At 37.7% G+C, this 17,052-nt stretch overlaps 1 protein-coding gene and 1 non-coding gene across 2 annotated transcripts in view; one reads left to right on the forward strand and one right to left on the reverse strand.

Moving 5' to 3' along the window:
- Positions 1-17,052, reverse strand: part of DNAH12 (dynein axonemal heavy chain 12) — a 247,019-nt gene that overhangs the window by 174,437 nt on the left and 55,530 nt on the right. The window contains exons 17-21 of the mRNA XM_045992256.1: positions 16,760-16,953; positions 15,991-16,234; positions 5,569-5,754; positions 4,340-4,540; positions 1,293-1,487 (exon numbers count right to left, since the gene is read on the reverse strand). Coding sequence (XP_045848212.1) covers positions 1,293-1,487; positions 4,340-4,540; positions 5,569-5,754; positions 15,991-16,234; positions 16,760-16,953 — 1,020 coding nt within the window. The remainder of the gene's footprint in view (positions 1-1,292; positions 1,488-4,339; positions 4,541-5,568; positions 5,755-15,990; positions 16,235-16,759; positions 16,954-17,052) is intronic.
- LOC123933292 lies at positions 12,950-13,052 on the forward strand. The gene has a single exon (XR_006816541.1). It is a non-coding gene; the product is annotated as a U6 spliceosomal RNA (small nuclear RNA).

A 17,052-nucleotide genomic window follows, 5' to 3' on the forward strand; every position in this document is an offset into this window, starting at 1 on the left:
AGAATGATTTTTACACTTTTAAAAGGATGAAAAATGAAAAGAAAAATCATATTTCATGGCACATAAAATGTCACTGTCCAGAAAGCTTTATTATACCACAGACACATCCGTTTAGTAACATACTGTCTCTGGCTGCTTTCTCCCCACAACAGTGGCAGAGTTGAGTAGTTGCAAAAGGACTGTATGTCCCATAAAGTCTAAAATATTTACCGCCTGGTCCTTCGCAGAAAAAAGTTGCTGACTTCTGACCTACAAGACGCTGTGTTTCACAAAGGTTCTAAGATCACTGTGTAAGGCAAAATCCTTGGAACTCATCAGTTTCAGCATATTATTGACTCCCACTAAGTCCAGCATGGCTAATTTTCATCCAGCATTGAAATAAATTGGTACACTTTAGGTTGAAAACCAGATTTAAAAAGTGAAAGTATCCCACCTCCCCCCAGCAACCCCCAGTTTGTTTTGTGAGATTAAGAGTCATTTATGGTTTGTCTCCCTCCCAATCCCATCTTGTTTCATTAGGTGGGATTGGGGGAGGGGGAGTGGGCTATGGACATTGGGGAGGGGAGGCGAACCATAAGAGACTATGGACTCTGAAAAACAACCTGAGGGTTTTGAAGGGTCAGGGGTGGGAGGTTGGGGGAACAGGTGGTGGGTGATGGGGAGGGCACGTTTTGCATAGAGCACTGGGTGTTGTGCAAAAAGAATGAATACTGTTACGCTGAAAAAATTAATAAAAAGGGAAAAAAAAAAAAAATGAAAGTATATCTATCAACTCTGAGTACTTTGTGTATGAAAAATACATAGTCTGTCTTTCAACATGAGAATCACACTCAACAAGGTGCTATACTCACTAGGAGAGACACGTAGCAAGTGAGGTCAACTGAGAGAGCTGCAGATCCTGTATTCCCATCGCTCCCAAGCATATAGAGTCATTGAGTAGAATGTCAGGTGAATCACCTATATTCATTCTCTCTCCCTTTCTCTATCTCTCTGTCCATCCCCCTTCCCCTTCTTATTTTACAAGAGAAGAATAGCCATGAGTGTCTATTAAAGTCAAATGAGTTAAATGTGCATTTGAGGCAGCTGCACTATTAGAGTCATAAGTAGTATATCGTATGAATTGAAAAGTAAAATTATCTTAATGCTTTGTGCTTTCTTCTATTTTTCTGAACTTTCCAGTTTGTATACAATGAGCAGGTTTTGCTTTTGTAATCAGAAAAAAAGAGCCAGATGCTTTTGAATAACCCCAGTTAAAGGTTCCCTTTATTTGTAAGAGAAAATAAAGACTTCACCTTTGGATCTTTTGCACAGAACTTCATGATATCTCTCCAATGTCTGTCTACTGTCTGAAACTGACGCCCTTCTTCTGGCATCTGTTGCATGATATCCTCAGAACAAAATATGGGCTCCAAGTACAGCCAGTGAGCTTGTACTTTTAACCATTCATCAATCGTTTCTTGTATTCGAATCAAGCGGTCCTCCCAGGCCTTAATGAAAAGTACACCATATTAATTCCAGTTATCAAAGAAAAACCATAAATTACAACAAGGAGGGACACCTGGGTGGCTCAGTCAGTTAAGTGTCTGCCTTCGACCCAAGTCATGATCCTGGGGTCTTGGGATCAAGTTCAACATCAGTCTCCTTGATAAACGGGGAGCCTGTTTCTCCCTCTGCCTGCTACTCTCCCTGCCTGTGCTGGCTCTCTCTCTGACAAATAAATAAACAAAATATATTTTTTAAATTACAGCATGGAATATTTACTTAATATTTACTATTATTTTTAAATCAATGCCAAACAGCTCAAGGTCATTTATGGGCATCACATGGATTTAAAAAAACTCTAGAAGTCCCAAGTTTTCCTAAGTCATTGGAACTCACCATAGGAAATGACTATAGTTATCTAGACCAATTTCTTTATCTTTAGGGAATGATTCCAAGCCTGAATATCATCCAGAAATATCCTGCTGTACACCAGTGGTTATCAACCCAGGGGCTATTTTGCCTTCCACCCCAAGGGACATTTGACAATGTGTGGAGATATTTTAATTTGTCACAACTGAGGAGTGAGTGAAATGGATAAAAGACCTCATCATGAGACAGGAATCCATCAGAATCCTAGAGGAGAACATAGGCAGTAACCTCTTCGATATCAGCCACAGCAACTTCTTTCAAGATATGTCTCCAAAGGCCAAGGAAACAAAAGCGAAAATAAACTTTTGGCACTTCATCAAGATCAAAAGCTTCTGCACAGCAAAGGAAACAGTCCACCAAACAAAAAGGCAACCCACGGAATGGGAGAAGATATTTGCAAATGACAGTACAGACAAAAGGTTGATATCCAGGATCTATAAAGAACTTCTCAAACTCAACACACACAAAACAGATAATCATATCGAAAAATGGGCAGAAGATATGAACAGACACTTCTCCAACGAAGACATACAAATGGCTATCAGACACATGAAAAAATGTTCATCATCACTAGCCATCAGGGAGATTCAAATTAAAACAACATTGAGATACCACCTGACACCAGTTAAAATGGCCAAAATTAGCAAGACAGGAAACAACGTGTGTTGGAGAGGATGTGGAGAAAGGGGAACCCTCTTACACTGTTGGTGGAAATGCAAGTTAGTGCAGCCACTTTGGAGAACAGTGTGGAGACTCCTGAAGAAATTAAGAATAGAGCTTCCCTATGACCCTGCAATTGCACTGCTGGGTATTTACCCCAAAGATACAGATGTAGTGAAAAGAAGGGCCATCTGTACCCCAATGTTTATTGCAGCAATGGCTACGGTCGCCAAACTGTGGAAAGAACCAAGATGCCCTTCAACGGATGAATGGATAAGGAAGATGTGGTACATATACACAATGGAGTATTATGCCTCCATCAGAAAGGATGAATACCCAACTTTTGTAGCAACATGGATGGGACTGGAAGAGATTATGCTGAGCGAAATAAGTCAAGCAGAGAGAGTCAAGTATCATATGGTCTCACTTATTTGTGGAGCATAACAAATAACATGGAGGACATGGGGAGATGGAGAGGAGAGGGAGTTGAGGGAAACTGGAAGGGGAGATGAACCATGAGAGACTCTGGACTCTGAAAAACAACCAGAGGGTTTTGAGGGGGTGGGGGTGGGGGGTGGGAGGTTGAGGAACCAGGTGGTGGGTAATAGGGAGGGCACGTACTGCATGGAGCACTGGGTGTGATGCCAAAACAATGAACACTGTTATGCTGTAAATAAACAAATAAACGAATAAAAAAAAAAAAAGCTCTTAGAGCTTTTAAATTTTTTCATGTAAATTCTCTCTTGCTAAATAAGAAAATTCTACAGAAGACGTAATATCTTATCAGGAGAAGCAGACCAGCTTGATTCATGGGAAAATTTTCAGCATTATGTCCTTTTGGAAGAACACCACTCCATCTTCTCCAAATTACTGAGAGCCCAGGTCTTCTACGTAGGACTATGTGTGTTCAAATTAAAACCAGACTACCTCAGTTTGAATCCTAGTTCTGTCAACTATTACCTGGGTAAATGTGGGTAAATTACCTATTTTCCTATGCCTTGGTTTTCTTATCTCTGAGTACAGATAACATTGCCCATCTTGAACACCTGTTATGGGGGTTAGATGGTTTAATAAATGTAAAGCCTCTAGAGTAGGGTCTGTAAATATCAAGGGAAGCATCCATTTGTTGTCTGTCTTTTCTCCCATTTTATATAGCCCCCAGTTAGAATTTTGATACTAGCCATGATGCTATTATAATTTGTGTTTGCTTTCTGTACCTACTTATATCAATTATAAGAATATGAAATAATCTTATAGTTTCAATTATAATTTGTATTGATATCAAGTGGACCATAAGTCATTAATTATTCTAAAAGACTCTCAAGCTTGTTATTTACAAATATAGCTAAAGTATAGTATACAGAACTTTATTACAAGTTACAAGAATGAAACAGTGTCTAGACTATCTAAAGTTAGAATCAGTAGTACCAACTGTTTTCCTTCCAAATCTATCACTGTCATTGGGGAAGTTTTTTTTTAACTGTATTTTATTTTTTCAGTGTTCCAAGATTCATTGTTTACGCATCACACCCAGTGCTCCACATAATACATGCCCCCCAAGTTTTTTTTAATAAAACAAAATTTGTTCTTTTCGAAATTATTAGAGTTAATGTCTCAGATCTGTTCTATATAGTTTCACATTAATTTTAAATATCTGTTCCTATATGTCACCAAAGCTATCCAACAAGATGACTTATTCCCACAAGAATACATATGTAATAAGGTAACAATTTTCATAAATGACCAGAAGTTACCATATTTAGCATACCTTGATCTCTTTTTCGAATGGTTTGATGAAAGGTGAGCCTCTCATTGTCTGAGTTTTTATAATTTGATCATCAAGGAGAGCCTGAATCTCATCTACCGAAGAAAGAATAGAGACTCCAGTATCACGATATGGACTTATGTGAAAAGCAATGTCATCCCAGGTTCCCATCATTGTGTGCAGGGCTTTCTCTAATGAAAATTCCTAAAAAGGAGAAAAGGAGAAAGAAGGGGATGGTGAAGAAAAGTCTTATTTACTGTATCAACTTGCCCTGGTAAATTCAGTAAGCATTGGATGCATTACACAGTCATTTTCTTAGTATAAGACACTGTAACTCTCTTTAGGTTAAAAAGATTTCTCAAACAGTTTAAAAATTCCTAAGAAAAATAGTGTAGTTTAAAAAAAAAAATCACTTTAAGAAAACTACTACTGTCAGTATTAAAGTAGACACTAGGGGCGCCTGGGTGGCTCAGTGGGTTAAAGGCTCTGCCTTCAGCTCTGGTCATGATCCCAAAATCCTGGGATAGAGCCCCACATCAGGCTCTCTGCTCGGCGGGGAGCCTGCTTCCCCTCCTCTCTCTCTGCCTGCCTCTCTTCCTACTTATGACCTCTGTCTTTCAAGTAAATAAATAAAATCTTCATAAAGTAGACACTAGACTAAAATATGTGCTGAACTTTCTGTGAAGTAGCCTTTCTGTAAGCTATAGTCTGAAGATACTTTCTGTATATTTCAAGAACCCTAGGGGCGCCTGGGTGGCTCAGTGGGTTAAAGCCTCTGCCTTCAGCTCAGGTCATGATCCCAGGGTCCTGGGATCGAGCCCCACATCGGGCTCTCTGCTCCGTGGAGAGCCTGCTTCCTCCTCTCTCTCTGCCTACCTCTCTGCCTACTTGTGATCTCTGTCTGTCAAATAAATAAATAAAATCTTAAAAAAAAAAAAAGAACCCTAGAAGGCCATACTATTCTACTAGACTACACAGACATCACATGACACACACACGGAAAAAGTCAAAGGAGCCATTTCTAGTCTGGATTTCTTACGAAGAAGTAGTATAAAAGTGCACACTTCATGGGGGGAAAAAAAGAGTGGTCTCCCATTGTGTTCCTTCATCTCCTCTCACTACTATCCAGTACTATACACTCAACTCCCACAAAAACTATGACATTTGATTAACAAACTCATCAAATAAATGATCTTTCAAATAAATGATTTTCAGTTGATCTTCATATTTACCTTGCTTGCACCTGCACTTATCACTTCAAATTTTTCCAAGTATGGTGTAAGGTTTAATTTTAAAATTTTTCTCAGTGTAGTTCCAGAGTCTGGAGTCAAGTCATAGCCTACGATTTCTGATATCTGCTTCCAGTGACGAGGTCTCATTCCTGGGTTGCACAGGATAGAGACAGTAGGGATATAATCCTAATGGTGAAAATATAAACAATAATGAGTCTCTCTTTTGACTGCCACGTACACATAGATTTCATAGATAAAGCCTCATTAGTGTAAAGATTACAGTTCTTGAAATTATTTGACATATTTGATGAGTCCAGTCAAAATCCTGATTAGATTTTAGAGAAGAGAAACTAACAAAATGATTCTAAAGTTCACCTGCATAAATAAACATTTAGAAATAGCCCAGAAATTTTTAAGAGCAAAAAAGAAGAGGGGTAAATAATCTATCTGATATTAAACTATATGATTAGACTATGTTAATTAAAATTGTGGCATTATTATAGAAACACAAAGTTGTTCTATACATTATATGTAGAAACATGTAACATATAGTTATAAATACATGCATATACACACATAACATAAAAGGGGAAAAAGTCTGCACCAAAATGCCAAAATGTAACTTCTGTTTGGAAGTGAAAATTAACTACCAAGTGAAAATACCTAGTTTATCATTCTTGATACTGACATTAGAACATTTTTTTATTTTTTTAAAGTTCTTTTTATTATTATGTTCAGTTAGCCAAAATATGGTACATCATTAGTTTTTGATGTAGTGTTCAATGATTCATTAGTTATGTATAACACCCAGTGCTCATTACAACTCATGCCCTCCTTAATTTTCTTTAAAATCAAGAATAAGATAAACATACCTATTATTACTACTTCTAACGAACACTCTATTGAGTCTCCAAGCCAGTGAAGTAATATAAGCAAATAAAAGTTATGGGAAAGAGAAATTTAAAAAAGCAAAACTACCCAAAGAAAACAAAAATATGAATTCAAAAAGATATATGCACGCCATGTTTACTTCAGTATTATTTACAATAGCCAAGACATGGAAACAACCTAAGTGTCTATCAACTGATCAATGGAAGAGGATGTGGTATACATACAATGGACTGTTACTCAGCCATAAAAAAGAATGGGATCAGGGCCCCTGGGTGGCTCAGTCAGTTAAGCCTCCAACTCTTTTTTTTTTTTCTTTTAAGATTTTATTTATTTGACAGACAGAGATCACAAGTAGGCAGAGAGGCAGGCAGAGAGAGAGGGGAGAAACAGGCTCCCTGCTGAGCAGAGAGTCCCATGCGGGGCTCGATCCCAGGACCCTGGGACCATGACCTGAGCCAAAAGCAGAGGCTTTAATCCACTGAGCCACCCAGGCGCCCCAAGCCTCCAATTCTTGATTTTGGGTCAGGCCATGATCTCAGGGCTGTGAGATAGAACCCCAAAGCACACTTTTTGCTGGGCATGGAGCATGCTTAGGGTTCTCTCTCTCTTCTTCTCCCTCTGTCGCTCCCCCCCAACTCTTGCAAGTGTGTGTATACTCTCTCTCTGAAAAAAAAAAAAAAATCATATATTTGCAACATGGATGGACCTAGAGTGTATAATGGGAAAAAAAAAACCCTGAAATTGTTCACAGATTATTGTCTATGTACAATGACTGGATATTAAATTAATATAAAGAAAATTGAAAGAATTACTGTATATAAGCCATGGATAGCATAATTAACAAAAAAAAGATCAATTTACAATAGCAACAATGAAATAAAGTAGCTAGGGATAAATTTTGTTTAATATTTTAAAGTTTAGGGGCACCTGGGTGGCTCAGTGGGTTAAGCCTCTGCCTTTGGGTCATTCGCAGGGTCCTGGGATCAAGCCCTGAATCGGGCTTTCTTCTCAGCAGGGAGCCTGCTTCCCCCCCTCCCTCTGCCTGCCTCACTGCCTACTTGTGATCTCACTCTGTCAAATACATAAATAAAATATAATTTTTTAAAAGTTTATTTATATATTTTTTAGTAATCTCTACACTTGTGGTTCACATCCACAACCCTAAGATCAAGAGTCACATGCTCTTCCAACTGAGCCAGCCAGGTGCCCCTACCTAGGGATAAATTAGGCAAAAACTGTGCAAAGCTATTTTGGAGAAACCATACAACTTTATTAAAAGATGTTAAAGAAAATCTAAATACCATGCAGTGATAGATGCATTATCATATAAGTGACAAAGGATTATTACCCAGAATATATTATTAAAAAATTCCATAAACTAACAATAAAAACAACAGGAACAATTACTGAAGCAAAAATGACAAAAGAGTCAAAGGGCATAAATAGACATTTCACAGAAGAAGAAATATGAAATGTAAGGACTTTGAGGGATTTTTGTTCATAAGACTACAAGTAGGAAAATCAATGAATTAAGTAACTAAGCAATAATATATAGCAGTGAAAATAAAGGACTACAGTCATTCCCGAGACATGGATGAGTTTTAGAAACATAAGGCTGAGTGAAAAAAAATCAAGTCATGTAAGAAGAATACAAATAGCTGATATATTTGTATTTGTATAAATTTGTATAAATTGTTACATACAAATGTGAGCAAACAAAAAAAGAAAGTTACAATTTATGACATACTTATCTTCAAGGAGGATTAAGGGGTTTAAGATAGGGAAGGATTACACAGAGAGAAGCAGGAGTATTAATAATCTTTTAACTTTAAAGAATAGGGAAGGATTCATGCATGTTCATTTTCTTCATAGCTTACAAATATGTAACATATATTATTCTTCAACTATTAGATAATAAAAATATGTTAACAAAGAGAGATAGAGAAAGAACACTTATCTTTTCCTGTTCCCATTCCAATTCAAAGCCCAACAAAATCATACTTATACTTCTGGTCACCTCCTTAGTAAAGCCTTATCTGTTTTCCAAATGACAAAATTAATTGCTCCATGCCCTTTTCTTTCAAAGGATACTGCTATCCTCTACCCATGAATTTCTTCATTCTGCCTCCTATTACCAGTTGTTTACAGTCACTTCTCTTGCTACCTCGTGTTCTCTCTGAAGGACAAAGTCAATTCATGTGACCTCTACAACAAAATGAACTAAAAGACTCTAGTGTCAATATCCAAGCCACTAATTAGGTGCAAAAAAAATTTTTTAAGACATTTAGATTGAAAAGAAAAACATAAAACTAGCTCTATTTACAGGTTACATGATGCTGTAAATAGAAAATTCTAAGGAATTCAGTTTTTAAAATTTTATTTTATTTTTATATCTTACTTATTTATTTGTCAGAGAGAGAGCACAAGGAGGGAGCAGCAGGCAGAGGGAGAAGCAGGCTCCCCACTGAGCAAGGAGCCCAAGGCAGGACTCCATCCCAGAACCCTCGGATCATGACATGAGTCGAAGGCAGCCACTTAACTAACTGAGCCACCAAGGTGTCCCTTAATTTTATTTTTAAGTAATCTGGACACCCAATGTGGGGCTCGAACTTACAACCCTGACATCAAGAGTTGCATGCTCCACCACTTGAGCCAGTCAGGTGCTTATGGAATTCATTTCAAAACCATTAAAACTAATAAATGAATTCAGCAAGGTTGCAGGATACAAGACCAATATATAAAAGTCAATTGCATTTCTATAAACTAGCAATAAAAACCCACAACTGAAAGTAGAGAAAAAAAATCTTATATATGATATCATCAAGAAATATAAAATAGGGACGCCTGGGTGGCTCAGTTGGTTAAGCCACTGCCTTTGGCTCGGGTCATGATCCCAGGGTCCTGGGAGTGAGTCCCGCATTGGGCTCCTTGCTCGGTAGGGAGCCTGCTTCTTTCTCTGCCTCTGCCTGCCACTCTACCTACTTGTGTGTGCTCGCTCTCTCTCTAACAAATAAATAAGTAAATAAAATCTTTAAAAAAAAAGATAAAATAGGAGTAAGTCTAATAAAAGAAATGCAACACTTGTATACTGAAATTTACAAATAATTATTAAAAGAAATTAAAGAAGCCCATCAACAGATGAATGGATAAAGAAGATGCGATATATATAATGGAATACTATGCAGCCATCAAAAATGAAATCTTGCCATTTGCAACGGCATTGATGGAACTAGAGGGTATTATGCCAAGCAAAATAAGTCAATCAGAGAAAGAGAATTATCATATGATCTCACTGATATGCAGAGAAGCAGGCAGAGAGAGGAGGAAGCAGGCTCCCTGCTGAGCAGAGAGTCCGATGTGGGGCTCAATCCCAGGACCCCAAGACCATAACCTGAGCCGAAGGCAGAGGCTCAGCCCACTGAGACACCCAGGTACCCCGAGAAAGAGAATCTTTTTTTTTTTAAGATTTTATTTATTTATTTGACAGAGAGAGAGATCACAAGCAGATAGAGAGGCAGAGCAGAGAGAGAGGGGAAGCAGACTCCCTGCTGAGCAGAGAGCCTGATGCGGGACTCGATCCCAGGACCCTGGGATCATGACCTGAGCCGAAGGCAGAGGCTTAACCCACTGAACCACCCAGGTGCCCCGAGAAAGAGAATCTTAAGCCAGCTCCATACCCAGCCTGACGCAGGGCTCAATCTCATAACCCTGAGATCATAAACTGAGCTGAAATTAAGAGTCTGATGCTTAACCAACTGAGCCATCCAGGTGCCCCAGGAGAAAAAATTTTAAATCATAAAGGACTTGTATTTACAATATACCAAAAACCCCACAATTTAATAATAAGAGAAAAATAACCCAATTTAAAAATGGACAACGGATTTAAGCAGATATTTCTGCAAAGAAAATACACAAATGATCAATAAGCACATGAAAAGATGCTCAATATCTTTACTCATTAGGTAAATATAAATCAAAACCACAATGAGATACCACTTCATACTCATTGGGATGGCTATGCTCAAAAAGACAGACAATAAAAAGTGTTCACAAAGATGTGGACAAATTGGAAACCCCATGCATCGTTGATGGTAATGTAAAATAATGTAGCCACTTTGGAAAACAGCCTGACAATCCCTCAAAAAGTTAAACACAGAATCACCATGTAACCCTACAATTCCACTCCTAAGTATATACCCAAGAGAAGTGAAACATGTCCACACAAAAACTTGTACATGAATATTCTAGTGGCATATTCATAAGACCTACAAAGTGAAAGAAGCCAGTCCTGAAGGCCATATACAATGATTCTTTTATATGAAATGTCTAGGGTAGATAAATTCAAAGAGACACAAAGTAGATTAGTAGTTGCCATGGTCTGGGAGAAAGAGGAAATGGGGAGTGACTTTTAACAGTTAAGGGCTTGGGGCACCTGAGTGGCTCATTTGGTTAAGCAATTGCCTTCAGCTTGGATCAGCAGGGAGCCTGCTTCTCCCTCTTCCCCCTGCTCGTGTTTGCCTTCTCTCTCTCTCTCAAATAAATAAGTAAAATCATTTTTTTAAAAAGATTTTATTTATTCATTTGACAGAGAGAGATACACCCAGAGAGAGAGAATGAGCAGAGGGTGAAAGCAGGCTCCTCACTGAGCCAGGAGCCCGACATGGGGCTCGATCCCAGCACTCTGGGATCATGACCTGAGCTGAAGGCAGACGTTTAATCATCTGAACCACCCAGGTGCCCCAGTAAAATCATTTTTTAAAATTCTATTTATTTATTTGACAGACAGAGATCACAAGTAGGCAGAGAGGCAGGCGGGGGGGGGGGGGGGGGAGCAGGCTCCCTGCTGAGCAGAGAGCCCAAAGCGGGGCTTGATTCCAGGACCCTGGGATTATGACCTAAGCTGAAGGCAGAGGCTTTAACCCACTGAGCCACCCAGGCGCCCAATAAGTAAAATCTTTTTTAAAAAGTAGTTAAGGGCTTACTTTTTGGAGTGATGAAGGTGTTCTAAAATTAGGTAGTGGTGGGGCGCCTGGGTGGCTCAGTGGATTAAGCCGCTGCCTTCGGCTCGGGTCATGATCTCAGGGTCCTGGGATCGAGCCCCGCATCGAGCTCTCTGCTCTGCAGGGAGCCTGCTTCCTCCTCTCTCTCTGCCTGCCTCTCTGCCTACTTGTGACCTCTCTCTGTCAAATAAATAAAAAAAAAAAAATCTTAAAAAAAAAAAATTAGGTAGTGGTAATGACTACAAAACTCTGAATATTCTAAGAAACCACTGAACGCTTTAAAAAGTGAATGTTATGATATGTGAATTATATCTCAATAAATCTATTGAAAAAAATACAAGCTAGTAACAAAGAAAAAACAGTAAGCTAATGATAAAATTATAAGTATATAATGATACATTTTTTTCAAGTCAAAAGCAATCAACCAACATTATCCAACACTAATGTGTGTTTCCAGCACATTACAGGGCACCGGTTCCCCAAACTTTTGGTTTCAAAACAGATGTTAATAAAAAGTATATAAAACTTGGGAGAAAAAAAGCAAAAAAAAAAAATGGTAGGCGGTATGTCCTTTTAATGTCATCTCAGGTACAGGACCACTTAAGAAAAATTTAACTATTTAAAGACTGTATTTATTTAACTGTTTATTACTCAATGTCCCAGACATTTGGGATAAAACAAACAACTGGTAGGGGCGCCTGGGTGGCTCAGTGGTTTAAGTCGCTGCCTTCGGCTCGGGTCATGATCTCGGGGTCCTGGGATCGAGTCCCGCGTCGGGCTCTCTGCTCGGCAGGGAGCCTGCTTCCCTCTCACTCTCTCTGCCTGCCTCTCTGCCTACTTGTGATCTCTCTCTGTCAAATAAATAAATAAAAAAAAAAAAAAAAAATCTTAAAAAAAAAAAAAAAAAAAAAAAAAAAAAAAACAACTGGTAGATTTTTGTCCAGTAGAGATGCAAGTAATTTCTGTTAAATAAAAAGGTAACTCCAAATGTTATGGTTTATAGTTCTGTGTGATATTAACCAGTTTTAGATCAATACTAGCAATCTTTTTCTAATATTCCTTTATTAAATTGCCCATAAATACTCAGTTCCTCATCTGCTCTTTGCAACAGACTTAACACCTAACTGGTTCTTTCGTTAACTAATAAATAGAACAAAATATATGATTCGTGTTTATTTTTATATTTGTATGCAGCCATGTTTCCATTGTTTGCAAATAACAATTTAATAAAGTAGATTTTTTTAAGTTAGAGGATCATAGGTTATCCAACTTTTCATTTTGATTAGTAAGGACTTTGTTTTTAACTTTCCATTGGTTATCATCATCATGTGTCTTTGCTTACTCATACTTCCTAGCATTCATCAGAACTTGGTATAACATAACAGGCCCTCAATAAGTATTTATTAAATAAATGAATTATTAACACCTAAAAAGTAGAAAGGATATACTCTCAAAGTGAAAAAATTTAGCTTTATTAAAAATTTATTATTGTGCTCACTTTGGCAGCATATATACTAAAATTGGAACAATAATGAAATTAGCATGGCCCCTGTGCAAGGTGTCATGCAAATTCATGAAGAGGTGAAAGGATGGGAGAAGCTGAGTGTAACACAACCAGTTGCATGGAGAGTACTTCAGTAGGGGCTGGAGAGGAAACAAACCCCATACAACTGCTCAGCAAGTCCTAATGACGTAGCAAATGTCAGGCTCAGTTCTAATCACTGGAGATAGGACAGTGAACAACACTAAATCATTATATAGCCCTTATTCTTCGATTTTGCCATTTACCAGTAAAAACTTAATCATCAACCATGATCCATTACAATGGCGTTTATTTTAAAAGGGAAAAAGTACCTAGGGGTACTGGGTGGCTCAGTCGCTTAAGTGTCTGCCTTTGGCTTAGATCATGATCAAGGGTCCTGGGATGCAGCCCCCGTCAGGTTCCCTGCTCAGCAAGGAGTCCGCTTCTCTCTCTCCCCCTGACCCCCTCCCTGCTAAGATGCTCTCTCTCTCTCTTGCTCTACCTCTCTCTCAAATGAATAAAACTTTTTAAAAATATATTTTTATTTATTTATTTGACATAGATTACAAGTAGGCAGAGAGGCAGGCAGAAAGAGAAAGAGGGGAAGCAGGCTCCCTGCTGAGCAGACAGCCCGATGTAGGGCTCGATCCCAGGATTCTGGGATCATGACCTGAGCCAAAGGCAGAGGCTTTAACCCACTGAGCCACCCAGGCAACCCTCAAATGAATAAAACTTTTTTAAAAAGAAAGAAAATAGAAAAGATAGAACTTCCCATTTGTTTCATAAGGTCAATATAATCCTGATACCAAAACCTGACAAAGACATTACAAGAAACTTAAGATCAATGTCCTTCTCTCCTCAAGAATACTCAATAAAATGTTAGCAAATAATAAACTATGAAAATACTAGAAGAAAACATTATCTTGGAATGAGGAAAGCATTTCTAGCTATAATGGGGGCATCTGACTGGCTCAGTTGGTGGAGCATGAAACTCTTGATCTCAGGGTGGTGAGTTCGAGCCCCATGTTGGTTGTAGGGATTACTTATTTTTTTATAAAAAGGAAAAATAATGAAAACTACATAAAAATAAAAACCTTCCTTTTCCATTAACTATGGAATAATAAGTCTATATTCAAATAAAAACATAAAGGCTTCTGTAAGGAGGTGCCTGGTTGGTTCAGTTGGTTAAACATCCAACTCTTAGTTTCAGTTTAGATCATTATCTCAGAGTTGTGAGATCCAGCCCTGAGTAGGGCTCTGTCCTCAGCAGGGAGTCTACCTGAGATTCTCTCTCTTCCTCTCCCTCCTCTGTCCCTCCTCCTCTGCCCCTCCCCTTGCTCATGCTCTCTCTCAAACAAAATAAAATTAAATAATAAATAAATAAAAATCTCTTTTTAAAAAAGGCTTCTGTAAGACAAGAGCCATGATAAAGTCAAAAAACAAATAACAAATATTTGCAAAACACATCATAAAGCTTAGTCTCTCTAATATATATGTGTTTTATATATAATAATATATGTGTGTTTTAATATATGTGTGTTTTAATGTCCTAGGAAATTAATACATCATAGAAATATTAATATAATTAATATTAATATAGAAATATAAATAATATTAATATATATTATATCCTAGAAATCAGTAAGAAAAAAACCAATAATTTAATAAACAGACAATGATAAGACCCAACAGTTCACAAAGAAATACAAAACATTCTTAAATATATACAAATATACTTAACACTTTATGTAATAAGAAAAATGAAAATTCTCTTAGCAGATTAGCAAAAACCCAAGTTTGGAGGATATTCTCTTGTTGAGGGTGATGAGACTTTAAATAGGTATAGCCCCTATGTAAGGTAATTTGACCCATAGATTTTAACCTGGCATTTACTACTACTCTGGAATTTACCTTGCAGTCACAACTTCACACACACAGAAAATCTTAATACCAATATATAATATTACATAGGTGCAAAGAAAAAAAAGAGAGAGAGAAAGGTTATATAGGATGAGAAAAGTCTCAAAGATAAAGTAATCAAAACGAAGGGGGAAAATAATACATATAGTCTACTATATTTTATGTAGAAAGATGGAAGAATAAGAATATATATTCACATTGTTATATGTGTACCCAAACTCTGGAAGTAAACACATGAAAGTCATAACATTGATAACCTGAGTTATATGGGTGAGAAACATGGGAAGGAGACTTTTCAGATACATCTTTTCTTATTTTAAGTAGGTCCACACCCAACATGGAGCCCAATGCTGAGCTTGAACTCACAATCCTGAGATCAAGACCCAAGCTGAGATCAAGAGTCAGATGCTTAACCAACTGGCACACGCAGGTGCCCCTCAAATATATCGTTTTATATTTTATAAGTCACACAACTATATTAAGTATTGAAAACTATTTTATGTGGTTTCTTTAAAAAAAATTTCAGGCAGCTCATGGAATCTCTGAGAGCGCTGGGCACAGACAGGAGCAATGCTACAAATCCCATCCAAGTTTGCACTCTGAACATGCACTTCTCTGCTGCCTAGGGATGCTGGAGGCCTTATTCATTGTCACAAAAACAGTTATTATCCTCTTGTAAAAAATGACTGAAGCCTGGGAGGCTAAATAGCTTGTCCAAGGAATGCCACTACCAAGCACGGAATTGTGATACAAACCTAAGTGGTGTAACTTTAAAGCTTTCCCAACTAATTGATACCCTTCATTGTTGCCCTTGGATAGGCTGACTGGTCTGCACTAGTTGTTTTTTTACCCTTCTATGTGGTTGTGGCTAGTCATTCTAAGCTTTGCTATTTGCCATGCATTGTTCTACGAAGGGACTGATTTCAATGACTTTATCAGTAAAGGATGAAGAATGCATTTAGTAATAGATCAAGTTTTCCAGATTCAGCTGGCTTTGCTTCCAAATCTTTCTCTTTCTCTTCATTAGCACTGGATGATGTGAACAGCTCCTCCCAGGGCTTTCTAAAATGTCATGAAATGTATTCGTACCTTAAAAACTTTTATCTGCTCCATTACTGTGGAGCACATAGTAATAGTCGGATTCTCCTTCGGTTCTTCTTCAAGTCTCTCTTCTCCTAGAGATCGCCTTTTTGCTGCCTTTCTTTTTTCTTGTAATTCCTTCTTTTGCTTCATTTGGAAAAATTTCAGTGTCTTAAAAATTTCTCGGGAAAATTCATCCACATCAGCTTCCATACTTTCCCCATTAAGGTCCAAAAACCCTCCATCCATCCACCTGAATTGAAAGACAAAATATTAAACTCAGAAACTTCTGGAATGCAAAGGAGGACTTAGAGATTCTTTAGGCTAGGCTCCTCATTTAGGGGAAACAACTATGGGCAAGAGCGATTAACAGTTTTCTCAATCACACAGGTAGAGTTGATGGTAGAGAGAAAAGATCAACACCATCATCTTAGCCATGCTGCATGTGCTAAAATATGTATCAGAGTATAAATGGATGACTAAAAGTAGCCAAATGAAATGCAGATTTGACTTCAGAAATATTAGTCAACTTCAGTAAGTTGCTTAAAAAAGTGAATCAGCTCTGAAAAACCCAAGTGAGACTTTACATATTAGTAAGGTCAGGTGCTACCTTAGCACCAGTTGGCATTTCTCCTGTAATACAGTTGGTTCTCTTTCCAATGGACGAACATGTCCTACTTTTAAACATTTAGCCAACAGCAACATCAAAAAATCACTCTACATCTTACAAATCCTTTTACATCATTTGTTTAATTTTTATTACATTACCAGAAATTACCGTTTTTCTGTTCGTTGCCACTTCAGAACAAGATTAAAAAACTTCTGATAGGGCTCAATGTTCACTTTCAATTTATCCAGTTCAGGATACTTTGTCAATTCCCATTTGAAAAGTTCCTCTTCTTTATTAATAAACTGAACTGCTTCCTCAGATTCCTGAATACGTTTCTGTAGTTGCCTTACTTCTGTCACATACTGAAAGCAAATAATTTTTGTCTTAAGAAATATCCAAGTAATGTTATAAAAAAATAAGATTATATGACACTGCATAGGCTGGTCCTTGCATTTACATTG

Source organism: Meles meles, chromosome 20 (assembly GCF_922984935.1).
Source record: "Meles meles chromosome 20, mMelMel3.1 paternal haplotype, whole genome shotgun sequence".
NCBI classification, from domain to species: Eukaryota; Metazoa; Chordata; class Mammalia; order Carnivora; family Mustelidae; genus Meles; species Meles meles.